Here is a 27,792-nt window from a genome sequence, read left to right on the forward strand (position 1 = left end):
AAAAAAGTCGAGTGTTAATTGTCATCTTCATATTCCAGAGTACAAAATAGGCTGCGTACTTCATTAATATCTTTTTCTCCAATGCAGACTGTAAATGCGTGGAAATTCCCAGGAGGTCTGTCTAATCCTGGCGAAGACATTGGTAAGTTCGACAAGAACAGGTCAGACGTCAGTGGAACTATGAAGACATTAACACTGAAATACATAGTGACCCACATCACTCTTACGACTACGCAATTCTTTGAAATAATGGCTAGTAGATGAAGTGACGTGATCCTATGACATTAACATTAGGAGGGTAAGATCATATTGAGGGCAGGGAAGCTTTATAACATCTGCATTTTTGCACAAGTTGTCATAAATGCGTGCTTGAAGCCAACTTTTGTTTTGTAGGTTTGTTGGGTATGTTGCAGTAAGAGCAAGAAGCGCAGAGGACTTAGATAATCAGTAGATAACCAAAAATAAAACTGAAATAGCAAGTCCTCAGCTCACACTGCAATCCAGGGCAGGGAGCTCAGTGACATACTGAGCAAACGTTTCCAGCTTTCAACACTTATGTGCAAAACAGCAATAAATACACTTGCTTCCTTCCACCCTTGTCCATTTGCTTTACACTAAGAGCTCTTTGCACAGGACCAGCATAAGTCCTACTACAATCCACAGACTGGTTAATCCTTAAATTATACTGCAGTTATTAGGTAGGTCTTGGTTTCAAAAGGTAAACTCGCTCACAGTTATTTAGCCCCACATCTGTCTTCAGATAGGAATATGTTCTTCCAATAAGTAAAGTATGACAAAAACACTGCCCAGAGCAATTTAGAAGCTATACAGACTGTACTGATTTCTTTAATCTGTTTCATACCTTAGAAATCTCTCCGTATTATCTTAGCAGTGATCCTACAGCAACACGTGGAAAGCTTGTATTCCAATTCATTATTTCAACACATGGATAAAGTTGACTTGTAGGTTTTGTAACTCTGGAATCACGTTTCAACTGCATCTTCTTGTCAAACACAGGGATTGAAATCAACATTATTTGTTCAACACTGCCAATACGTAGAACAAAACGAAATGGCTTCATGCTTTCAAAAGAACGCCCAACACCGTGTTTGTTGCCTAGCCAGACGCTCTTGCACTTAGAGTAAGAGAGGATCTGGGCCAAGAGATACCAGAGGAGCTTTTGTATTGAGAGAAGAGAGTAACTAGAACGAGGGATGTCTTCATTAGGGCAATACTGAGTACCAGCAGCCATCCCTCAAATAATAGGTGAGATTATGGATGGAGCCTGGATGCAGATATTAAGGGGGACCAGGAAGAAACAAATCACTTAGAGCTCCCCTCCTACCACTACTTAACAATATCACTATAAATGCTATGATTCTGTGCATCACATTTCAATATTACAAAAGAGATAAATTAGTGAAGCATAAAATATGAGTTTAATTTTTACTTTTTTCATCACTTATATGAAATCTTATAAACTCGCAGTCACTCGAGTCCAAATTTTAAACATGGTTACAATGCTTGAAAATCCTGTGATTATATGAAGCAACAGAATAGGACTGCTACCTTTAATGAGCACAAACTGATTTGCACAAGTAATCTGAATAGCTTCGTAATGCAGATTAAGCAAAGTGCACAGATCTTTCTATTTGCATATTTCTGAGATTCAAACCCTAGTGTTTCTTCTAGTTTAACTGTCATTCTATATTTAAAATACATACATTTAATTAAAATGGAAACAGAAAAGAGCACTTGAACTAAAAGCAAAGCTCAAAGCATAAATGAAATCCCTATTTAGTTTTTCCATAGCCTGCCTCAGCATTCCGCCCAATCTCAGTTATTTGCCTTCTTTGACCGTTTCTGTGTAATATGTCCTTTGCCTAATAATAAAAATCACTTGCCCTACCTAGGGAGTTTGCTTTGTGACCACTATTTTAAACCAGAGGACTGCGAGGGCCACCCTGGGCAATGTACAGTGCCGTCTCCCTAGGGGTCGGTAATGGTAAACAAGTATCTTTCCCCACAGGCAGTTGCCTTGTAATTAATACTGCAGAAGTCACAAACACAAACGTTCTGCAGGCACTAGGTATTAATGGGCCTCCAGTCCCACAAAGGCCTCTATATATTTGATGTTAACTTTATGCAAGATAGAAGTTGAGTTTCAAAACTACACCCTGTACAATATTACAGAAAGTTTCTTTCATCTTTTTGTAGCGTATGCAAAAGAAAGGTAGTTTGCAATGAGTTAGAGACCAAAAAGTTAGCTTGTCCTTCTGTAGAATGGCAAACAGGCTCTGCATTTTGAAAAGCTTACTAAGCCCAACAGAGGATGCTTTGAGTTAGAAACGTTCTGTGATCAAAAGGTTTAAAGACTGTTTAGCTATTCTTGTATGTATTGAAAGAATTGCTCTCTTCGCCTAGGAGACACGGCAGTTCGAGAGGTTTTTGAAGAGACTGGCATCAAGTCCGAGTTCAAGTCCATCCTCAGCATAAGGCAGCAACACAAACACCCCGGAGCCTTCGGGAAGTCGGACATGTACATCATCTGTCGCCTGCAGCCCTCCTCCTTCAGCATCAATTTCTGCCAGCAGGAGTGCTTGCGGTGTGAGTGGATGGACCTCGATGAGCTTGCCAGGACGAAACATGCTACTCCCATTACAAGCAACGTAGCTAAGCTGTTACTTTACGGATACCGGGAAGGGTTTGATAAAATTGATATAACCATGAGAGAGTTTCCAGCTGTTTACACAGGCCTCTTCTACAAACTATACCACAGGGAGCTGCCCGAATCCTACAGAAATATTACATGATAGCAACAAATTTCACATTATTATATTAATAATTTATGATTTTTATTGTAGAGTTACTTAGACCATATTAAAATTATTCACGGACTTCTTATTTTTAGAAAAAAAATCAGTATTTATTCTCGAAAAAGCTACAGATATATAAATTATTTTAAATGGCAAGTTCTCCTGTTAGCGTGCATCAGATTAGTTTCCCTTTCCTCCGTAAAGTAAATATAAAGTAAATAAAATAGCTCTATAGAAATCTCTAGCAGAAAATAGAAGTGTTATTGATCCTGAAAATAGATTGTCTAAGTAATTTTACCTCCGCACACACTGGCACAATAGGTTTGCAGAGCATTATAAAGACAGGAAGAAACATTCATGTTTTAATCTTTCTGCAAAAGTAGCCGATATCAGCAAATAACTGCTTCTATTTTTACTAGTTTGGTGAGGAGTCGGAAACTCTACCTCTTAAAGTGTAGTGTGGCATACATTCAGAACCCACCATGCAAATCAGCTTTTAGCAGACATTGGAAGAAAAAGGATAGCTTTCTGTCCAGGTCCAGTTTTTGGTCCGGGCTTGTACTGTCCAGTTCTTTTCAGTGCCACGTACCAATCAGAGTACTTCCGTGACCGGTAAGTGTTATAGTTATTAGATTCCAAACGCTCAAAAAAGAAACATTCTTCTGTTGCACATTTCTAAAAGAGAAAAAGAAAGGGATGATTGATACTTCATCACAACCCATCAGTTAGTCTAATTCACGGGACTAACTTATCAAGACAGTAACTTAGCAGTACATTCCGTTTTAAGAAATTTATGCAAAATGTTTCATGCTTAAAGACAAATACAATTACTGTTAACATATTGTCTAAAACACCTACAAAAATAATTTTTAACTATGATTCATTAATTGTCTTTAATAAAGACAAAGCAGATTCTATTTTGTTTTCACGATGTAATTCTTTCTTCCTGTCTGAAATTTAGTCAGTTACAAGAACCGTGTCTGTCAGCACTGATTGACTGATCCCAACTCCCAGGTTGAGAGCATTCGTATTCATAGTATTTTCCTACACTCACCAGAGAGAAGATGCTCAGCTGCACTAAGCCCCTCAAAAGGTTGAACCTGCTTTAACCAACAGTGTGACTGACGTAGCTCCTTCCGCATATCTCTGCACTCAGTGGAAACCAACGCTCCCCAAGAGTGACCATGTTGAAGAAACAGTGTCTTAATTTTCTAACGATCCCATTCATATCAGTGAGATTATTTAAGAAAAATTCTTGCAATAGATGATACCTAATTCACAAGTTTCCTTGGGCACCTGTTATCTCCCAGTGGAGATAAAACCTGGCTAATTTAACTGTCTGGTACTTACAGCTGTTGACAGTCAAGAGAAAGCAGGAAAGTTTGATCAGTGTTTACCTGCAGTTATCCCATAGCATATTCACAACAGGAAAAAGAAAAAAAAAAGATTATCCCTGTCAGTTGATAATCTTGCTCCAGTAGTGTAAACAGAGCCAAATTTGCCTGCAGAACCTACTCTTTAAGCAAGAAAAATACCCTCAGATAAAAAGATGAATTAAATTCACCACTGCAATTAACTTACTGGGGGAGGGAGGGCACAGTCATACACATTTACCCTGAAAAAGAGTTTGGGATGGCTGGAGGAAGAAGGAAACACGCAAAACCTTGGAGAGAAAACGGGAGATGTGAGGAAATTTCCTACCTGATCAAGCAACTCTTTGCTACAGTCTTCTGGTAATATTCATGTATAGATGAAGTAGCCTAACTAAACTATTCCAAACTAAAAAAGTGAGCTTGAAAGAACCAGACTTCACAGAGAACGCATAGAAACACACACAAGAAGAGTTCACTCCTTACACATGCCCAGTTTCTGCTGCTACGAGCAATTAAGTCATTCAAATGCAGTCTATAATAAAGCAATCCATCTCCAAACATATGTCTTCAAGTACAAGTCTTGGCAATAAAAAATACAGCTCCTCCACTTCAACCCTTTTCAGATAGGAGTTTTGGTTTCTAAGGAAAAGAACTTGGAAGAAAAATACCCACAGTTAAGTTATCATTTTTATAAACCATTAGTGATTTTATATTTAAAATGGCATTAACCAAATGAATTTTCATATGATTTATATTTCAAATACTCATTCTGAAGAAGGATTATATTGTAATGCCTTTCAGTGTAGCAATGGGAAGAGAGATGCATTAACCATCTCAGGCCCCAGTGATTTGAGTCTGAAGTGGATTAAGACAGCCTTAAGAGGACACAGAAACAACACAAGAAAGAATTTGGGAACAGAACAAAACTTGGAGCCCAGTTTAGGTAAGTGCGGTACAGCTGCCCAAAGTGGAAACTGAAGCCCTGTGCCAGGCTCAGCCTCAGCTGCCACCAGCATGGAAAACCACGGTGAACCAAAGCAGGCACCAGTGGTCTGGATACAAGTGAAAGGGCAACTTGGCACAAAATCAACACCATCACAATTCAAAGAAACACATTCCTCCTATTAGGCTTCCTCATATTTTTCAAGTTTAAGAAGAAAAATAGATTAAAATCCCCAAGCACATATTTATGCAACTGATGGGTGTTAAAAAAATAACCAAAACTTGGGAATAGAACAATAAAAAATAAAATTATTTTTAAGCTGATAAAGATTACTTAGAAAGGTGCAACGTGGTTTGCTCTGGACACTGAAGTCCTCATTTTTGTACAAAGCCTACCTGGAAAATATTCTTGTGCCACAATTCTAATCCCTGACACCAAAGGAAAAAACGTCCCTTCAGTCTGGCAGAGCCTGCCTGGTCACAGCTAAACCACATTAACATGACGGGCCGTACACTACTGACAAGTTATTTGTTGTGAAATAGAAAAGTCAGTCAAAAACACAGTTCTTCCTTTCACAGGAAAATTTGAGACATTTCTTCATGAAATGAAATAATCAGAAACATTTGATTCCATAAAGTGAAAATATTCTGTTAGTGTAAAATGAAACTAGAAAGTCAAAACAAAACACAGTAGCCATATTAGAAGTGAAATGTTTCGGTTTTGCCATTAAGTATCTGACAGAATTCTAAAAAAAAAAATTTCTGAGAAAATATTCTTGGTTATAACAGCATTTTCCAAGGACGGCTTTGGATTAGCCGGATCAGTGAGCAGCCATCTCCTCCACTGACCGGACCAGTAAACACTACCACTCTCCCACAACAACAGGATCTGCTGGCAAATAGAAGGCACACAGCAGCTTAATGAAAAGCCACGTCTAGATTTCAAGACAGGAATGCAGCCCACCACGCAAACCACCAGTATAAGAAGTAAGATGCTGGCTAAGCGATAAGTCATTTTGCAAAATCAAACTAGGAATAAACCACAAAGACACGTCTCAGTGCACTAATGAAAAAAAAGAATCCAACTGGAAGAAAAGCAAGGCTGAATGAAGATTTTCAAATGGATTTGTGAAACTGATAGTATGTTTATAAAACATTGCTTTACAAATTGATACTTGACACTGCAAAGTAATGAGAAAGAAGAAAGAAGAGAGACATTAAAAAGTGTTTACATAAGACCAGCACGCCTACCCAATGTCATAAGGGGTTACTAGGCCTTAGAATATTTGTTTCACATAGCAGAAACCTGGCTCACACAACAAAGCAAAAGGCAAGCACAGATAGGAGAGCCTGCAATTACAAAGGAGCCAAACATGCCCAGTACAAGGGACCAGCTATGTAAAGCGATGCTCAACTTAGTGTGCATCTGTGCAATACCAGAGATTCTTAATCGTGGTATCCCAAAAAAACAGGTCCTCAAAGATGGGCACGCTGTTAGCTGGTGAATCACTTGGCAACATACCAACGTGTATGAACAAAACTGAACAGGGAAGGAACATCGGCTTAGGCTGATTTACTGGTGACTAAGAATGTGATCAGACAAGGAAAAAATACAAAAAAAAAAAATTGAGGAAATAACCTGCAGTTATTTCCACAGAAATTTGTGAAGGCTTCATAATGCTTAGGATTCTTCTTTCTGGGAACATATCTATCTGTCCAATGCTCTCTTAATTGGAAAGTGTGCTACTCAAAACTAGTGACAGAAAAACACAGAATACTGGAATAGAGAATTAAACAGCTGCTTAGAAATTAAAGCTCAACAGTGTTTTTTAAAGGAATACCCGAAGATCTCAGCAGATATAAATTCATGTGCACTGATGAGATCACTTCAGCACAAAGATTTCCAGAATGCGCTCTTACAAAGCTCCCGCTGAAACAACTCTCCTCAAACCGAAAAAAAAATGCTGGCAGTTACGCACAGTTCCACGGACGTGTTTATAAGCAGAAAAGAGCAGAGGCACAACTGGCCACTAACTGCTGGAAGGCAGGTCACAGAAATCCTCATGGAAAACGCGGCTTGCACTTCAGAGAACAATCGCGGAACTGCAGAAACAGTCATTACATGTGAAACATGGGCTGGATGAAGAACAAAACCTTCTTAGAGTAAAGAGTTTGCTCCTGTGAATAGCAAAACTGAAGGGTTGCAGGAAGCAGTGTTTGCAGCAAACACGATTCAAGTAATAGCCATTTCCAAAACCAAAACTGCTGTGCACTGCTGCAGCAGAGGCACATCCTACAACGAAGGACACAGTGAAGAACCACTGTGCAACAGGAGGCTGGAAATCCCAAATACAAGCACAGCCAACTGCTCGTAATTTTACAATTGATGCTAAATGTTTACTTTGACCATTCACTGCTGCTTAGGCTAAGGAGGGTAATTTGAACAGGAAGCAGAACGCCAGCACACCAGTACCACAGGAAATTTCCAATTACCCTTATTTCAAGAATAGCACAGTAGACTGCTATTCACATTTTCTTCAACTGATCTGTCAAAACATCCAAGTAAATAACACTGTAACTTGAAACGGGTTATTTAACTATATTCCCAGGCATAAACAAAACCTGTTTGGAGAAGCAAGAGATGGCACACTACGTGCCTGAGCACACCAGGGCTCCCTGCACACACAAAGCTGTTGAAATGTTCTATTTGCCTTTGGACTAATTTCACTTGGGCAGGGACTGCACTGACGAGTGACTTCTGTAGCCCTTCACCTGGGTCTTTCACTAGCTGCAGTTCAGCTGGGGTGAGGAATTCACTTTATTATTAACACCTGTTCCCAGTGTTGTCAGCTGAGACACGGAATCCAAATGTGACTATTTTCAAGATAACAAAAGCATCAGAGCTAATCTAAAACTAAAATTCCAGTGGGATGCTTCACAGTGGTATTTCATTGGACACAAAGTTTAAAGATTGTTTGAATTCAAAATTATAAACATGGACAAGAGATTTTTTTTTTCCCCCTCTCCACAGGCTGCCCATAATGCTACAGATGCTCCATTCTGGGAGGTGCTCAAGACCAGGTTGCATGGGGCCGCAGGCAGCCTCAGCTGGTGGGGGGCAACAAGCCCACAGCAGGGGGTTGGGGCTGGGTGAGATTTGAGGCCCTTTCCAACACAAGCCATTCTGTGATTCTACAATTTACAGCCTCTATTTAAGATCTAAGCCTTGGAGACCTTATTACCTTTCCGATTCTGCTAAACAGATTGGCTTCAAAACAGTTAAAAATTAACGTGATAGCAATAAAAAAGAATAGAGTTTAAACTAAAACTAGTGCTAATGGACTAGCTTTAATTAACTTTTTTTTTTTAATTCTGTCATTACATTGGCAAAAATATTTTTCTTGCAACTCACTAGCTTGGAAGTGTATGTACTCAAAAAAAACTCAATTCCCTACAAAAAGGAGAGAGAGAAAGTAATATATACAGGCTACTGCCAAGAACATCAAAGTGTTGTACAAGTTGGCTTTACCTTCTACTTTAAAAGGGTCTTTACCATCGCTTTATGTGAAAGTAAGCTTACAAGGAAAAAATTACTCGAGGAAAAAAAAAAAAGGGAGAACATTTATTCTTTGTTCTCGTTGTTTCCTTTCCCACACGTTCACTCTGACTTCTCTCTCTCAGACAGTGCCACTCCAGTTACATTCTGAAGCATGCACTGCCGCTTCTAGGTGAGCACAGAAATCTCTCTCCTATCTGACACAAGTTTTAGTGAGCCGACAAGTTTATTACTCCCCGATACATCGCACAGGCTGAAAAGAGGACCTAGCAATAAGATACAGAGAGATACATTAACAAATGCTGCTTACCAATGCCAGCAATCTGCCATCCTCCTTCATAGCCAGAAAGCGGTTTGCACTTACACCTTTGATCGATACCACTCCTCTTTCTTCTGCTTGAAGCTGCAGCTTGACTGTGAACAAAAAGGACAAAATTATTATGAAACTGGCAATGGTAAGGTAAGTTATTCTCCTATACGTATTTCACATGGAAGCAATTCAAAACAAAACAAAACATACCATTCCTGAAACGATCCCTGATGGTACTGTCAGCTGCTTACAGATGGGAACTTGTTACTGTTCTTCGAGAGCTATCTCTTAATGCTTACAGAACAGCAACAGAGTCTGTATGGTTAGGCTGGCAATGCTTGAAGGCATGAGTATGTTCTCTGGTTAAGGCTTAGGACTGTGCAGGACCATACCTTTGTGGGAGCTGATAAACGCCTCACAGGTTCCCAACAGACAGCACTGATGCACTTACAGTGTGACCTCCAGCAATAAGCAAACAGGGAGAACGGAACTACAAAAGTAGATGACTACAGCAAAGGCACAAGAGATGGCGTTGTACAAACTAGGAACATGAAAGTGGATGCAATCCATTAAAATAAAACAAACACCAACAACCCTCTAAATAGTCATAATTTCTTGAAAGCCTGTAGGAACACAGGCACAGCATTTACCTACCGACGATGAAACAGAACCAAGTCTGAGCTGACTTCTCTGGTCACGAGTGAAGCCCAGTAGTTCAGATTAACACACAAACATTTCCCCCTTTATCTGAGGCTTGTTTCAAGACATGAAGATAAGCTTTTTTCCTTCCTTTTTTCTTCCATGATTCCTCACATCACCGCATTCAGAACAACAACAAATCAAGCCTTAAAAGGTTAAAATAACTGAACGTGGCCAAGGAAGTTTGCATATGCATTGCATTTCTTCCCAACTCCAAGAGCATCTGCAACATGCTAACTCACAGCCCAGACTTTTCAGCCATTAGCTACGCAGGACTGAGAATACGACCATACCAAAAAAGAAAGTCCATTGAGCATCATCTCAATGCCTCAGGTTTTTGATGCTTGAAGGAAATCTAAATGCTGTGCTGGAACTTCTCTTTTTCTGGAGAACTAGCAGAGGGAGAAGCAGCAACGTGCATGTTGTCCTAAGCCTCACAGAAGACACTATTCAATCCCAGCTATTTCAGAATAACTCCCTCTGAAAATTCAGCTCTGATTATTTAAAATGTCACTTGGAAAAGGCCCATAAACTGCCACTCTGGACTGCTTGCAGCTTCACACGTTGTCCTCTCTCCCCTCTCCCCCTGCCGTCAAGGAAAAACTAAGTCATTCCTTGCAGCTCTGCTCCATCGAGGGCTTGCCTGAGCAATACAATTTTATCTGATTTCTACTAAAAAACAAACACAACCATCTCAGTAACAGTTCCCCAAATCCCTACTTGCCCTCTAGATGGCCACTCCTTCCAGACAAAACTGGATCTGCAAAGCCCCTTAGCACGCAGAAGCAATCCCAAATTTTCCTGCGCAGTGCTGCGCTTTCACTCACAGAGATTTTTAAGAGCAACAGTATTTCCATGGCAGAAAGCAAGAGCATTGCAACACAGCCATCCAAAATGAGGAACGGCTGAGGAACAGTTTCTCGCCTTCCTGGGTACTTGGAGAAAGAACACTTTTGCCAAAGAATTGCAGCAGCTAAAGAAAGAACAACCAGGGCATTGCAAGCTGCTAGGGGTTATGTGCCCATCAGGTGTTAGAGTGAAGGATGTGACTCATCTGGCACGACACTTATCGGTGTTTCCAAAAACCAACTGGACTGGAACTCTGTTTTCATCACAGAAATTATTTTGGGAATTAGTGAAAAAAAAAGAAAAAATAAACAAACAAAAAAAATTTGCATTTGAAAATGCAATGGAGAGAGATTTGACTGTGACAAAGCCCAGAAAGAGGAAACGACAGCTACACTTGGGAGTATTCAGCAATGGACTTGCATCAGTTTGGGTTTACTGCTGAGAACCAGCACCCCCAGCTCCCATCCTGTATCATAAGACGGCTATTGCAGCTTGGTGGGATGAGTCTGACAGGCAGTACCACCACATAAGCCTCATTCATCCCTCTGCTCTCATCAAGCGTTACCAGTTCTCCTATTTAAAGATGCTTTCGAATTATAAAGCTTCACCTTTTAACCCACAGAATAAATGTTTGAAGCAACAGTAAGGTTTGGAGCAGAAGCATCTCCCAGGATTCTGACGGTGGCTGTGGCTCATTTGACTTTTTGTTTTGGGGGAAAAGTTTTTTGCAGTCCAAATGGAAGATGTCTTGTTTTATTTCTGCTTTTCTGAAAGACAGGACTGAGGAAGTCCTAATAGTGAGAACGCCAGGTACATGAAGTCTTTGGCATAACTGTCGCAAACTCTTTTTCAATCATTCCAACAGATTTTATAAGTGTACTGGCAGACATCTTGTTTACAGTAACTCCTCTAATTTTTATACAAATCTGAAGCCAAATTAATGCAAATACTATGCTATAAAGTGGTTTATTATGGATTATATGCCTGTCGCCATTTTACATAAAAAAAAAAAAATCAATAACCAAAACCTATCCAAATCACCAATAGCCCGAGACTTCCAAGGAACACAGAAACCTTTGCTTTCATGAAAAGACAGCCGAAATGCTGAATTTCACCCCAGAATCCAGTACTCAAAACACAGCCCTCCCTGCATTAGGCCAACATCAGAGCTGCAAACAGCTTCCAGCAGGCTCTGTGCAACACCCAGCCTTTGGGGGAAGCCGGAGCACAGAAAAGTGCTCTGCACAGGAACTGGGGGGGAATGGACTTCTGAGGTGTGCCAGAGCACACTTAACAAGAAACAGCTGTGTCAACCATCTGAAAAGCAAGGTGATGGGGTCTAGCTGAATGGAACTTTGCAGAACACTTGGCACTGTTGACCCATAATGTTTTGCAGCCCTTAAGTCAACGACAGCAACTTTCAAACGTGAGCCATCATTTTAGATGTATTCGTAACGTTTGTCTTAAGTGTACTTCAACCTCAAAACCATGAAAACCTTTGGAAAAGACAGTGGATAATCTTGAGACATGACAGCAATTGCCCCACGCCTTAAAACCATGTTCACCAGCTGTTCCCCCTTGACAAAATGTAGGTCATTTAATTAAGAAGTTTGTAAACCAAGAAAGAAGCGCAGGACATTGTCAAACAGCTAATTGTGAACCCGGGGGCCAAAAGGGTGTGTTTTCCCAGTCATTTTCGCAGTCCTTTGGGAGGGCCCCTCCAGCACAGCACAATGTACGTATGTGCTTCGCTACTCACGTTCACTGCACACCCTTTAGTTTGTGGTGAACGTCACAAATGCGATTCAGTGGCAACAAAGGACTCCGCACACTGAGCAAATGTCTTCACGACTAAGGCTGAGTCACTGCAGGGTTATAAAATATACAACACTCCCATCCAAATTATAACCTGCACGACCTTTACTACAAAGGAACATTCACTACTGCTAATAAGACTTCCTTTTGCATTTCTCTCTAATAAAGTGAAATGTGACCACCTTCCCTTTTTCTACTAAGTTGAAATGAAGTGCAAAACAGACAAATTTTTTCTCATGCCTCTTAGAAACTCTCAGGAAGAAGAATAAAGTGGTATCTTCAGGAAGATATAAAAAAGATTATAAAAGATGAACGGAAGAAAGAGAAAGTTAAAGCACTGAACTATAATTAGGAGTTGATTTTGAAGCCCTCTTCTGCAGCAGCCTTCTTGTACTAGAAGACAGGATTACAGAATTATCCTAAATAAAGCCCTCCTCTAAGCAGCTTTCCCTGTTCCCGTGCTTTGCACAATCACAAAACTTTTACCTAGACAACAGAATTGGTTCACAAACCACAACATACGGCTATAACAACATGGCCCGTTATACTGCAGCAACGACTTCTCAGAGGGAAAGAGCGCTGGCCCAGGAGCCATAGGACTAGACATAGAAGGGTGACGTTCTCAAATCCAAACTAAATTAATAATAGATATTTATTGCCCTTAGGACAGAATGCATCAAACAAATTTTTAACTAGAAAGTTGGTGTGGTTTTGTTTTTGTTTTTAAAAAAAAAACAAACACATTTTTGTTTGTTTGTTTAAAACAAAAATAAAATACCTGGCTCAAGAGCAAGAAGTGCTGATAAACGTTCCAGCTGCAGGAAAAAGAATTGTGATATAAAAAGGCACATGATGGACAAGTCTCCCTTTGCTCACCCTACAGGTAACATCAGGAGATCCCTTCACACTGCTCTCCCGGCAGCTCCATTCCCCAGTTCCTGTGCTGGGCCCACCAACCCTCCATAATTGACTTGCCCATGCAGCAAAACTGAATTTTATTTTACCTTTGCATGGGAATCCTTTTGCAAAACTTGAAACAAATTCATGGTAACAGAACGAAAAAAAAAAAAAACAACCCAGATTTGTAATTAAAAAAAAAATTTACAGATCTGTTTGTCATCCCCTTGGACTGCAAAGTGCTTTCACAGAGGACTACATGCAAATTCTTTCCCCAGCTGCTAATTGAGAGTGGTGCATCCCATCTCCAAAGTGTGGGAATTCTACATCAGCTGAGCTGAGAGAGCTCAGGTCCCCATCCCGATACACGTCGCACACCGACAGCACTGACTGCCGTGCCGTGCTCCTGCCCCACAGCCAGCAGAGCCCTGCAGGCACTCATGGCACCAATGGCCTGTGGACAACAGACTGCAGTTACACCACTCATGTGACCATCCCTCTTGCACAGGATACACGGCCAGGGCAGGTCTACAGGTTAAACTAGCCCGTGTGTTTGAGAAAGAATGATAAATGGGCATTTATTTCACCATTAAGAGAGGCTCGTCTAAATACAAAAGTTGAAAAGTGATATTCAATAGCACTGAGGTTGGCAAGGTTTCCATCAGATCTCTGTTACCAACTGCATCTTTCCCACGCTTTCTTTGAGAGCTCGAAAAAGTATTTCCAACTCAGTTTTGCGTACTCCAGTAGAGGAAAGAATTTTACAGCCAAGTAGCACAACGCAGACAGAACAGATGCCTGCAAACGTGGGGAATGCAGAAACTCTGCATGTTTTCCAGAAGGTCTTCTACTGACCTGAACGCCAGAACTGAAGAGTAACATGCACAGAGAAAACTCCAAGGTCCTCTTACAGCTCTCCCAACCCAGCAAAGGCTTCGTACGAGCCCAGACCAAATAACGCTACGCTGACTTAAATGATCCCAAATGGTTTTATCGTTCTGCATCATAAAGGGTTCAGCCAAAAACCTCCTAGAAAATGGGCTTATTTAGGAGATCCTGGCAAAATCTAGCAACCTAACATTTTAGAATGAGAGAGCTACAGGTTTTGCTTGGGACAACAGCTGCACGTGAGGGCATGCGCTGCAATTTCATTCATGGCAGCTGAGATGTTCTGGGGCAGGAGTGCCACCGTATCACAAAGGAGAAGGGAAAGCAAGGGTTGGAGTGAGGAAAGAAAACAGCAGAAACACATGAATAAAAAAACAATAGGAGAGATGTAAAGAGCAAGCTGCAATGGAGAACAGGCAGGGCAAGCATGCTATATCTGAAGGCACTGTGCTGCAGCTCAGGGAAGTGGGATTTGAGATGTATGAGTCAAGTGGAGTCACATCTCCTTTTTCCTACTCTTGCACAAGGAAATGGGAAATTTACCTACTACATCAGAAATCCTAAAGTATGCTGTGGGCTCCTGGCTTTGGGTATGCTTGCACAGCAAAGGAAGGAAGGATTAAAGCTTAAACTACACTTGCACTATAGCTGACAGTGAAAATCACTACAAGTGGATGTCAGTACAGACACAGCCAGGCTCTCATGGGATTCAGGTCAGGTGGGACCCTGCCTACCCCAGCCTCCTGCTTAGAGCCTGTCACCCTGCAGAGAAAGCCCCACCACCCAATCTAAACCTGAGTTCACAAGGGCTCACCAACATGCCCTGCAGCCACACCTGCTGCTGCAGTAAGACAGAGCACAGCCCCCACCCCACACGCGCAGGTTTCAGCTCTGCAGAGTTTTCTTTCTGCACTGAAATGCCGCTCCCAGGGCCGGAGCAGGTGAGCTGGATGTGTGCTGCCAGTGCACACAGCTCTGCATTTTTCCGTTTCTCTCTCTCTTTCTCTCACACTTAACACAGTGGCTCTTTTCATGACTGTAACACCGTCATTAAATCCCTGCAAGAATGTGATGGGAAATACATTTTACCAAGAGGAATCCAGGCCCCCAAACACCGACCAGCTCCAAGAGATTATTTGCATGCTGTGAACATCTCAACAGCAAATGCACAGTCCCCGGACACTGCAAATAACAGAGCAGCTTACAGACCCTGGAAAAAGAGGAGGAACTTGATACTACTTCAGGCCCTGTTTGCACTGATACACAGCTGTTTTACTGGAACTGGAAAGGTCCTTAGCCACGCACCTTGGTTTACAAGAAAGGAGAGTTCCCGTACCCCCGAAAGCCCCAGGCTGCACGTCCCTGGATCAATGACTGCATTACTGCAGTCTCTGCTACGGAAAAGAGAAATCCAAGCCAAAGGCTCAGGGCCCATCTCCAACATATTTGCAGAGGCCCTGTAAGGAAAATCCTTCCACGAGGCCCCCGAATGACACTGCCACGGAGCTGCTACGCCAGCTCCATGATAGTCGTCCTCAGCAGCTCAGTGCCTGCAGAGAAGAGCAGGGCAGAAACACTCCACAGCCTCACTGCTACGGAAGTGGAACACCTCTGGAGGGAGTAAATATCAGAAACATGAAGAAGTTCAGAAAAAAAAGGGGAGGGGGAAATAACAATTGATGTTCTGCTAAACACAATGCCCTCCGAGTTCCCACTCCTGCACAGTCTGTGGCTGAAGCCGACAATTCCTTCACGCTTGGGGCAACTCCTATTCCCAGCCAGGTGTCCAACAGGACGCAGTCGGCTGCACTTGCTCCACACCTTGCACACCAAACCCTCCCAGAACCTGAAGGCTGGCTCTTCAAAGTTAGACGTGCATGCACACACGCACACTAACACCTCCACTTTGGCATTTCCAGAGAACTGCCCTGTGGGTCAGAGACCCAAACCTCAGTGAGCCAGCAACGCCTACTGAACCCGATCTCTAGCAACCAGAAACATCCTGCGCTGTATTTCTCCCATACGTAGCATATTCATGCCTTCTGCTAACTGACAAACTTGGCATCCAAGGTATCCCCAGTCCTAAGCCTGCAAACGGGAAAGCACCACTTTACTTGCTTTCCGCACATCCATTGAAAACAACCGTGCCATTGGCAGAATGGCTAAAAGACACACAGCCTAAACCCAGGAACACACGTGCAGGGTAGGCAGGAGGGACACTGACAAAAAGCAGCAAGCGGGCCCCAGCAGAAGAGGTGGTCTTTTCATAAGCAACAACCACAGAAGAGCAACAAGAAAAAAATAATCAAGCAAATGAAGTGCCACACTAAGAAATAGTGAGTCACGCTCCCGTACAAAGGCACATTTCTTCGCTTTCGCATGACAGCATTCTAAGTGTATCTTTTTCCTTTTTGCCAGCCAGAGGCATAAAACCACTTGCAGACAGACCTAAGGTCTTTAAAATGTAAACATCCACAACAAAAATACACGCTTCTGGAATACGAACACTTTGAAAAGTTCCGGTTGCACTTAAGACTTAATGCGAGGCGCTGAGTAGAGTAACAAGGAGTGGGGCCGGCTACCAGCTGACAAAGCCAGCCTCACAGCCACTCACAGGCTTCAGGGGCTTTTGTGAAAGTACGAGAAACATTGAACGTAATGAAAATCACTTCCCTATTCAGATTCTCCCTCTGTTATAAATTATCTCTTAACTCCAGTTCCTACAAACATCCAACTCCACCTAAAATACACCTATCACCTCAGCAATCCTCCTCAGGAAACACTGATTACCGACTGCAGAGCATCCTCAGATGCTCCCCATACAATGGATGGTGCAGAAGTTGTTTCAGACTTACATAATGTACACCCTCTCTAGCTACAGCCAGGATCAGCACTCCTTGCCTATATGCCTTCATGTAAGGCATGCACAGTGGCACTTCTCCACTGCAGGCAGCTTGTGCGCGATCAAACTTCAGCAAGTGCTTCGAAAGTTAAAAGCACAGCAGCTTCCGTGTTCTGCTGACAACACACAACCTAGGTATTTCGTGCTGCTGAGTCAAGTACACAGCAATTGCTCGGCATGACATGAGGATATGAAGCGCCGGACACTACAAATACACCATCCTATGAAACATTTCTAAATCCCTGCCTGCATGCAGCCCCCTGGTCACTGCAGAGAAACTAAGTGCATCATTTTGTCAAGAGATAAAAAACAGGCAGGAAAATTCACCAGTTTTACCAAGTACCAGCAAAAAAGCCCAGGCTCTAAGTGCTGATAGCTTCACCCAGCAACTTGATTTACAACAGTATTTGAGGGTTTCATTAACAAAACTATGAATGCCCATACACACGTGGTTTTTCGGACTACTCCCACAGGACCTGTTTTACCAAGGGTAAAGTAATACTTCACATTTCCTCCAACTGCTTTCACTTAGTATTCACAACAGTAAGTGGTAAAATAACCACTTCCCGTTCTTGAGCTTTAAAACAAAGCTGCCGTGACAATCCAGCCATAACATAACAGTGCCACTGGCCGACAGCAGAAGGTGGAACTTGCAGAATGCAAGGTGCGTTTGGAACTTGCAGAATTTAAGCTCTTTACAGTTATTGCACGTTCACTGGTATTCTTACAGCTATGAGCTGTTTCTCACTCGTGGCAAAATAAACATGCATAGAAGCAGGAACAACCTGAGACAAGGCAAAAAGCACTCGAAAGACCAAGAAGGTAAAATGTAATACATTGAAACTGTATTTTTCAGCGTAATAAGTACTGGGGAGTACAGCACCGCAGGGATGTCGGAGCGCTTGGAGAACAGAGTCAGCTGAGAGGAAAGGACAAGCCAGCACCGCAGCAGCGTGAAATTGCCAGCCCACAGGTACAGCCAGCCTTGAGTGCTGCAGCACGTGAAAAGGAAAAGCTGGATTTCAGGAGAGCTCAAAATACAGCGGTAACAGGGGAATTGTGTCATGCATGCAGGGTGCCTGGGAGATGAGGGAGGAGGAAAAAATAAAAGGAGCTGCCGAGCAGCCCTTTAGAGCTGATTACTCGGGACCTTGCCAAAAGGTTGAGACAGTGACGATGACATTTTTGCACTACTCAAATTTTCAGTACCAACAAAAAGATAGCTGATCAGAATCAATCACTGAGTCTTTAATAAATATTTATCCAAAGGCAATTTAACGCAATTGAAATCCATACGCACGCACACAGCATTTCACTGGTGCCAGTTTACTGCAAGGACAATGCAAACTCAACGTGAAGCCCAGAGACTTACTTCATCCTCCATTTGTTTTTATCTCCTTCCATCAGGCTACGTATCCACCCTGCGCTGACATTTAAGTAACGCACCCACAGGGGAGCAGCGCAGGCTGCACGCAGTGAGGCCAACGAAGGACAACAGCTGTCAATCACTGCCAACTCCGAACAACAGCCAACTGAAATCATCACTAACAGCCCGACTTTGCTTGAACGCAGCCTTGCTCCCGTATGATGGGTCGTTCTTTGTATGAAGCCAAATTCCCTAACTCCAAAAACAGAACGCGTAGCGCGGTTTCAGATTTTCCTCCAAGTGTTTAGGCAACACTCTTAACTTTCACAGCCGCAATGCTGACTGTGAGGAGGCACACGGCATGCACCGTAGGACCCAGCCTATGCTGAGGAGCCAACAACTTGGGGTCTGCAGAGCCACACGGAAAGGAATCAGGCCATCGTCACTTCCCTGCACTCTCTTCTTGGCTCAGACCTTAATACACAACACAAACAATACTGACCCACGTTATTATTGCTTTGCTCTTCCATTTCAAGTAGCAACGCCTCACAATTTCTTGCACTAACTCAAGCACAGGTGGTTAAATGCTCTGAATGAAATTCCTTCTTGAAGCTGAAAAGCAAATGAAGTTGAGACCACAGTAAATTAAAACTGGAAACACAGGACAGTTTTGTATCTCTCTTCATCTTTTATGAATTCTGCATTTGTAAGGACATGAGCACTGTGGGCCTTTCTTCCTCAATTTTCCTGAATAAACCACATTAGTATCAGTAAAACATCTGTACAACCACAAAGTGAATCTTTCACACCTGTATATTCAGAGGCAAGGCCAGATGGACATTTAGCTGTTTATCTCAGTTGCTCCACCAAAGCTAGAGAAATCCAATGAGTGGAATCCATCTACTACTTCCCCTCCTCCAGGAACTGCTTTGCCTGACAGGTCTGTGGAGCAAGATACCCTAAATGACCAGCAAACACAGATGACAGCCCCTCCCCGTACGTCCTCCATAAGGCCTGCACTCACTGCTTCTCTGCACTAAAATATGCATTCATGTCTATATCCATCTCTCTTGCCATAGGTATTAACAGCACCTAGGGAAGCATTGCACAAAACCACTCTCCAGGTGCAATCACCTACATCTAGAAACTCCGGAGTCAGAACCGGTCTTCCCCAGAGCTGCTGGACCATGCTAACACTCACTGTAATATAGTCCTACAATTACTATTCTAACCTGTGATGAACACAACCTGTGATGGTCACAACTGCATGGACTGCATCAGAAGTGTACCACGGTAGCTTGTGTAAGACGACCTCCACTCAACTTTGTAGACACCATCTCATTTATTTATCCTTTCCAAGCCATCCATCAAGCGGGATACTGCACCTTGTCCTGCACTGTAACAGACGAGAAGGCTCAGGCCACGGCACAAGACAGGCTGTGACACCAAACCACCAGCTGCTGCTGAAACCGGAATGCTCCTGTCCCTCCCACACTCCCAGCTGCACACTGCCACCACCTCCCTCGCACCAGCTCTGGCATTTTCTGTGACGTCCTGGGCAGTGGATTCAATGCAATAAATCAAACAGAAACTAACACAGTGGAAGGGAGTGAGAGAACAAACACATTTCTGCCATTTCAGCAAAAGAAACTATCTGGCCCTTCAGTGAACTCAGGGCTAGAAGTAATGCCAACTACAGCACAGCTGAAACTGGGTGGGGGGAAAGAGTAGAAGAGACCACCCCTTTTCAGCAGCAGAGACTTGTTAGGTCAGCTGAAGTATCCAGCCAAAGGATCTCGGTCAGTCAGCACTGCAGGTGATGTTCAAATACAACACTGAAGAAGTCAAAAAAAAAAAAAAAAAAAAGAAAGAAAGAAATGAAAGGGAAATTTAGATAGACCCAAGAGACTCGAATACTTATTCCCCAGTATCTAAAAACACCAAGAAAAGATACTGCCTGTCAAAAAAATAATGCCGGTCCCACCAGGAGCTACTGTCATTTCCCCAGAGAGGGGTACCACGTACAGGCTGAGCTGCTGTGCTGCCTACTTTCAGAGTCTTGCGTATTTTGCCAGTACTCTTCAAAGCGGCAAGGACATCCTTTAACAGGAAAAGAAAATCACAGAGCTACACCACACGCAGAATGGTGATAGAACTACTAATAACACACACAGGTGCAGAAATGTTTCCGGATGGACACCAAGGAGGCTGGGGATCAGACTGGATAGCCTTGAAAGAAGGAACACCATACAGTATTTCGTAGCTACGAGTATCAGGATTTTGCAGTGTCCTCATTCCAGCTGGAATCCTAGTGACTACTATTTTATGAGATCTGCTGAAGTCTCATCACAACAGGCAAGCTACAAGCTCCACAGTACAAGACCATTACTTGACATCATATCATTACTGCAAATGACTTTAGAGTCTAGTTCCTAGTTTGCCCTTTCGCCTTTGAATCACTCAAGAAATGTGGTTTCAAGCTCTAAAAGTCAAATATGAGTGATAATCTATATACAGGATCACTCAACCAGAAGTGTACCATGGTAGTTTGTGTAAGACGACCTCCACCCAACTTTGTAGACATCATCTCATTTATACTCTCGGACAAGCATATCAGCGTCCAGTCAAAATCTGACCCTACCCTGAGGAAACAAAACAAATACATAAGATAATAATCCTGAAATGGCATCAGCACCCCAGACAGTCACCCTTTAAATATTTTTATGGAAAAACCAGGAGGCAGAGGAGGCAGATGGGAACTCTGGTTTACCCACATGCCACCACAAAACACATTATTGAAAATGAAAAATAATGAGAGCTGCTTTAATTTGAAATGCACAGTCTTGAAGGGATATTAGTAAGAGTAAAGGTTATTCATCTACAAACAGAATTTTAATGTAATCTCATTATAGACTTTTGGGCTTCAAAAGTCATGCCATAAATACTTCACATATTGCTTACTAAGGATACCCAATCCAGAGATCATGTGCAAGTATCTTTTTTCAGGAATGGTAACTTGAGCATTCTCAGGAAATCTTTTTTTTTTTTTTTCTTTTTGAATTGAATTATACTAAGGTTACACAGTTCATATTGGTTTTAGTGGGTAATTACACTAAACATGATGCCACTGACAATCAAAAAGCTCCACTGTTTCCAGGGTCATACATCAGTAGCACAAGTGATCACCTCCCACGTACTTTGAAACAACAGATGACTGCCAGTGATGTGAGAATCACGCACCCACGAATGTGAAAAAATGCAATAATCAGAATACAAACTCAGTCTTCTTTCGGACAAATTGTAAGTTATGGATGAATTCGTTGCTTTAGTTCTAACTGCTTAAACAAATGAGGAGACACCAGAAAATATCTTTCTAGGGAATAAAAAGGAAGAAAAAGAGAACAAATTTTAGCTCAGGGAAAAGAACCCCGGCAAGTACACTCTCTTTTTACGAGTTTCACTTTAGCACATTAACAACTTTAAAGGTACAGAAACCACTGGATAATTACATTTTAAAACGGCTTGCCATGTATAATAAACCGAGGGAGATGGGAGTAGCTTACAGAAAAAAGGAGTCAATGAAAAGATCAGGATTTTATTAATTAGTCTCTCGAGCTGAATTTTAAAAGTTAATTAAATAGAATTCTGGCCCAAAACTGCAGGTCCCCATCTTTCAGAAAATACAGCAGACGTGCATATTCTGTGGAAACTGAGAAAGTGACAAAGGTATTATTCCGGGCTTTCCCTGCGACTGCTAATTCAACTGCTCAAACCAGAGCAGTTCTTCTGCTCCTGTTCCTCACTATTCAACTGTCTGTGCCCTTGGCACTCCTCTTGCTTTTATTATGGAATGAAAGAGGAACTTGAACACCCTTTTAAAATCTTTTGCAATATACACCAAGCATGTATTAAGGAAAAAAAAAAAGAGAGAGAGAGAGAGGAAAAAACCCACAGCTTTTAATTTAATTAACTTCAATTTAGTTTCATCATTTATCCAAAGAAATTGTATATGAAAAAAAACCACATTACTAAAAAGTTTAAAATGCTTTTAAACTTATCTCTACCTCAAGATAAACTTTTTCTCATGACCAGCTGCACAACTTTCAAGCATTTATTAGCAGCTGCCAGATCTGCTTTGCTCAGTGAACAATTCCAGAATACGTGGCTCCATTTTATCAAGTTGAAAAATACCCAGAAATCTTCATTACATCTTCACCAAACATTAGACTTGCATAGCTTAAGAGTTTTTACTGAAAGACTTAATATACCCACATAAGGGGATCATAAAGAGTTTTCATAAGAATTCACGTTTATGTGACCATCTTCATTATTTGGCCATATGCTGCCAAAATACTAAATACTATCTGTATTTGCCATTCAGCTATAGCTTATGCTGGACATGAGTTGGACTTTTTTTTTTTTTTTGCTGGGAACACAAATATTTAAGTATCATATAAGCACTCCTGATCTATGAGGCCTGTCAAAACATTGATGGGCTAAATCCTGCCCTCTAGTGTACCTGCAGATGGCTGTGCCCTGAGAATCTTCTACTCCTCAACCAGCCTTATCCACACGGGGCAGAAAGCAGGTGGGAGACAGGACAATTCACATCCTGCGTTTGCCTCCCTCCACCCTCAGAGAGCCCTTGCTGCTCAGCCACACACCTCTGGGGCAGGTAAGAGGCACTAAAATAGGAGTATGAGGATTAGTAGGGATGATGACGGAAGAAAGAACACCCACCCCTTAGCGGCACGCTTGCCCCAGTGTGCCCAGCCAACATAGGCAGTCTGCCCCTCGCTTGATTACCTTATGGGACCATGCAGGAAACGTGACAGTATTTCTATGAGAAAGTAAGCCAAAGACGTAAATGAAACACATCCTCAGCTTTTTTGGATGTGGGCTACGCTACCCCATTCTCCTTAAAACCAGCTACGTACGGGAAGAATTTCTGTACTGACCATGTCGCAAAACATCAGTATTTGGCAAAACAGTCAAGGTCTGTGCAGTAGATGAAAGGTAATGCAGAATGAGTCTGTTTCCAAAAAGACTTCAGTGTTCAGACATTTTGTGCCAGATTTCCAATAAATAAATAGATTATTTATTTACCTCTCCACTTACTGCTAGGATTTGGAACAGGATGCCCTGTTAGCAGTCCTGGCCACATCAATGGGACAACGAAATGGAAAAGGAGATCTTCTGAGTCCTAAATAACTTACACACCTATTGACATTCACCCAAGTCTTTGTTTCTGACAATCACAGCTAGCTTTCTTCTATTAGCATGCTTTTGCAATAAGACTTTTATCTTCTTGACTAAGCTGTTAAGCCCTAAAGTGAGCATATACTTCAGCATACTCTTTTAAAAACCTTTAGAGCTTAATCATTTAGATATTACATATGATACAAATAAAACTCAGAAGTACTTATGAAAGAAACTTTCTTAAGAAGAAATTTTCCTGGACCAGTATTACCCTACTTTACATTTCCTTGAGATATTTCTGGAAAGGCAGCCAGTTACCAAGCAAAAAGGAGGTATTTCAAACATCCGCAGGGTTGACGGAGCTCACACTATTGATTCCCTACCGAGTGACAGACTGGAATCTCATCACCTCATTAACAAGTGGACAAAAGTGGCTCTGGATTCCTTGGATGCCTTGTTTTATGCCCATCAAGAAATAAAGCAGCTTGAAAAATTATGGAAATATACAAATGCCAACCATTCCTCAGTAAGGGAAACTGAAGGGAAAACAGCTGCGTTATTAGACATTTTCTAAAATGTATGGATACATGTTCCTTTTCCATTCCCCTTGCTTTTCCTTTTCACCAGCACTGCAGTCTCTTTGAGACAAACACCTCTGGTGAGTTTCTGAAAGCCCTTCCAAAAAAACTAGGTTCTTTGTACTTTTCCGCAATATAAACCAAAAGTTGTTGATCAACAACAAGACGTGTATTTTTTTGTTTTGCTTTAAGCAACAAAACTCTAAGAAAGCCTTTTCTGTTTTTGTTTGTCTGAAATGTACCTCTTGGAGGGAAAAAAAAAAAACCTCAACAGCAATCCCTAGGGTGTGTCCAAAGGGGCACTTTGCTGATGTCAATGCACGCACGCATCAGATGTGGCAATACTGGCCATCTCAGATGGATTGTCCAGCTTTTTCGCTACATGAATCATAAGAGTCCACTCCACCAGCACACAGGGCATGAACTTCCATTCCTTCATTTCACTGACGACACAATTATGAATAAACCAAAGTGAATGGGGTGAGTGTCAAACAATCAAAACTGCTGACAACAAGACATAAACCAGGCCATATACTTCTAACAAGCTGTCATTAGTACTCAAGGCAGAAGGGAGGAGGCAAAAAGAGGACACGGATAATGGAGATTTGTTTACAGCATAAGTATTAGATTTTGGTCTGAAACATACAAAGAGAGCCATTCACCTTCTAAAATAGAAACTTCCTTCAAAAGTGAAGACAAGGATATGCTACTCAAATGCTATTCTGTATAATTAGAATAATAAGATATCGATGTTGGAAGGGACCCATGAGGATCATCAAGTCCAACTCCTGGTTCCACACAGGACCCATCGGAAAAAAAAATAATTCCGAAGGATAGCAGTTCTCACAAGAATCCCTCCTAACTGTCCTATAGTTAGTTTTCTAACCCAAATTCTCTGCAGCCGTTATATTTCTTTTTTCAAAACTATCTTACAAGACCTTTTATTTAATCTAAGAAAACCTTCAGCGCCTGAGGTGTGCATTTTCTTTGTTAATTTTTGAAGTCTTTTCACATTGTCCAAGATTTATGGCACTTCTTCGCCAGCCGTCACACCAACGTGACCTGCCAGGCATACCACAAGATTTCAGAGGGACTTCCCTTGAGCAGCACTCACCAGGTCAGAGTTTAACGTTGTGCATAGCTGTACTGAGTGACATATTTACAACGAAGATGGCAGAGATGTGACCCACATAACGTCACAGCAACATGCCTCGCTGACGCTTTGAGCACTGACTTCTCTCTCTTCGCCGCTTCTGAGAACTGAGTTTTTCCAGGAAAAAAAAAAAAAAAGAGAGAGAGAGAGAGAGCTCTCTGATGGCAAGGAGAGGAGGTGGGAGTGAGACTCAGAGCAAGTGCACAGCCTGACACCAGGGGAAAAGGGAGCAGCCTACGGGGGGTGAGCTCACCCTATGTCTGCCCTCATCCCAGCCCATCAGCTGTATGGCAAATCCTAGAGAGGAAAACAGCCTTCCAAGGCAAAGGTATAGAATGGAATCAGCACGGCAGTATCAACACTGGAAAGATTTTCACCTGTAATTCACTGATAGGGAAACAGCATGAGAAGTCAGCTAAACAATTCTACTATCGATAAGGCTTCGCAGGAAAAGAAAGCAAATATTAGAAAGACTCAAGAATGGAGAACTGGAATTACTGTGGCAGAACATTAAAACATGAAAAAAGGAGTGACAAGGGCAAGCCCTACAGCAAACAAGAAGGACAGCGTTTGGGGCAGCCTGTCCCAGCCCAGTGAGCACAGAGCAGCACGCAGACTCACGGTTTTTTTCAACACACAAGGCTGAAATGCTGGGCGAGGTGAGGACCCGAGAGCAGCATTCAAGACCTGGCTTCAGCATCCAATGCACCCAAGTTGTCGTCTCACTCTGTGTCACATTTTCAGCAAATCCCCAGAGCTACTTCTAGGCATAAGATGAGCTGTTTTATGAACCAATTGCACTTATTTCCTGTAAGAATTTCAACATTTCCCAAATACAAAAGGCTAAAGCAGATTGAATGCATTACTGTACTTGCTCCAGCACAGACCTGATCCCGTGCAGTCACTGGCCAGTATGCATGCAGAGCAGACTTCTGGCTGGTAGGTGGTAAACCAGCACCGTGCTTTAGGCACAGACTTTTGAGAAGTTCAGGTGCAATGACTTACCCCGTTGTTCTGGCAGCAAATGGATTTTGTTATTACTCATGCAACACTGAGCACATTTCCCTTTAAAACAGTATCTGAGAAAGAGAAAAATGCAAACACACAAGATACAGCCCACAGTCCTCCTCGCTTTTTCTAGGAGTGTCAGTTGGACTAATAAACTTTCCCTACACACACACTGTTCCACAAGCATCTTCACCCCATCCAATGCCAAACATTTCTACCAAAGGATCATGAAGTTGCACAGCCTCAGAGTGAAGTCCAACCTGGCAACACTGTTATTTGTGAACAGTCTGTTGCAATGCTTCTTTGGAACTCTCAGAGGAGGTTTTTTGCAGATGGCGAATGTCCTAAACTGGAACAGAATAAGAGGAGTGAGAGCTTTTTGTCACTTCTGTGCGCCCACACACCACTCTCCATCGTTCAGGCCTTGGTCCCACCTGTGCAACAGTCACTGGGAGGGCAGCTTAGAACAAGACAAAGGATCACAGTAACGCACTTCACCTGCTCGCTGCGCCGAGGGCCCACAGGTAGGGCACTGACTGCTCAGGGCGCTTGCGCTGCGTAACAGCCATGCTTAGGCTGTCAGTCTGACAGCTAACCAGCAGCTAACCAGCGACTCCTTGTACCTGCTGTGAAGGAAACAGGCATTTCACAGACTTGATGCCACACGAGCAAAACCTGAGGGCTGACAGCTTACAGAATGCTCTGAGGTGTGCAGCAAGGCATTCTGTCCCCAGGATGCAGAGCACTGGACTTCAGAGTGGCCCTAGCCCCACCGGCAGCCCTTCCTGCCTGCTCAGGGCCTCCTCGGGACATGGTACCAGGGGACAAGCCGCTGCTGCAGAACCACAGGCTGCAGCTGCACCTCGCGTGCCCTTATCACGTTCCATCATAAATCACACAGTGCACGGTTTACAGCCAGTGATGCGCTCCGACCGCTATAAGCCCTGTTTCTTTGAACATTTACACCTCTGTTCCTGAGTATTGTAATAAGAGAATAAGAACACTTCTATATGTGAGAATGTACACCAGTAAAACATCACCTTCTTGTTACCTACGGGCAGCTGGCCCGAAGAGCCAGGAGCCAAGTGCCACAGCACCCACTTGAGGGCCACGCAAACTAATTCCGACACCTCTGGGCGCATAGGCAAACCCCGCGCACCTGGCGAGCCCTGGTGCACAGAGGGACGAAGGCGGGGAGGCTGAGAACAGCCGGCCGGGGACACGGCAGCGGTGCCCGTGCAGCTCCGCGCACCGACCGACGCGCGGCACGGGCAGGGACCGGCCGGGCCACTCACTGTGCGGATCGCTCTTCTCGCGGACGCCGTCCACCCTGCCGTCGGGGTTGATGCGCAGGAAGAAGCCGCCGTTCTTGCAGTAGAGCCGCTTGGGGTCCTTGAAGTGCCCGGGGGGGAAGGCGCCGCCGCCCCCGTCGTCGGGCAGC

The 27,792-nt window shown here is 42.8% G+C and overlaps 2 protein-coding genes across 2 annotated transcripts; one reads left to right on the forward strand and one right to left on the reverse strand.

Moving 5' to 3' along the window:
• On the forward strand, window positions 1–3,060 carry NUDT6 (nudix hydrolase 6). The gene is made up of 2 exons (XM_021394010.1): window positions 1–142; window positions 2,425–3,060. The coding sequence occupies exons 1-2, from the start codon at window positions 82–84 to the stop codon at window positions 2,811–2,813; spliced, it is 450 nt and encodes a 149-aa protein (XP_021249685.1). The 5' UTR covers window positions 1–81; the 3' UTR covers window positions 2,814–3,060.
• FGF2 (fibroblast growth factor 2) lies at window positions 2,905–27,788 on the reverse strand (the record flags this gene model as incomplete). Its single annotated transcript, XM_021395491.1, has 3 exons — window positions 2,905–3,491; window positions 8,998–9,101; window positions 27,647–27,788. Coding segments are annotated over 3 exons (432 nt in total), but the record flags the coding sequence as incomplete, so codon positions are not given.

Source organism: Numida meleagris, chromosome 4, assembly GCF_002078875.1.
Source record: "Numida meleagris isolate 19003 breed g44 Domestic line chromosome 4, NumMel1.0, whole genome shotgun sequence".
Lineage (NCBI taxonomy): Eukaryota > Metazoa > Chordata > Aves > Galliformes > Numididae > Numida > Numida meleagris.

What these genes read in the sequence shown, in the direction of transcription:
- NUDT6 (XM_021394010.1), top strand. Translation starts at nt 82, where the DNA reads ATGCAGACTGTAAATGCGTGGAAATTCCCAGGAGGTCTGTCTAATCCT. An exon ending in TAATCCTGGCGAAGACATTG is followed by an intron (nt 143 to 2,424) that starts GTAAGTTCGACA and finishes CTCTTCGCCTAG; the next exon opens with GAGACACGGCAGTTCGAGAG.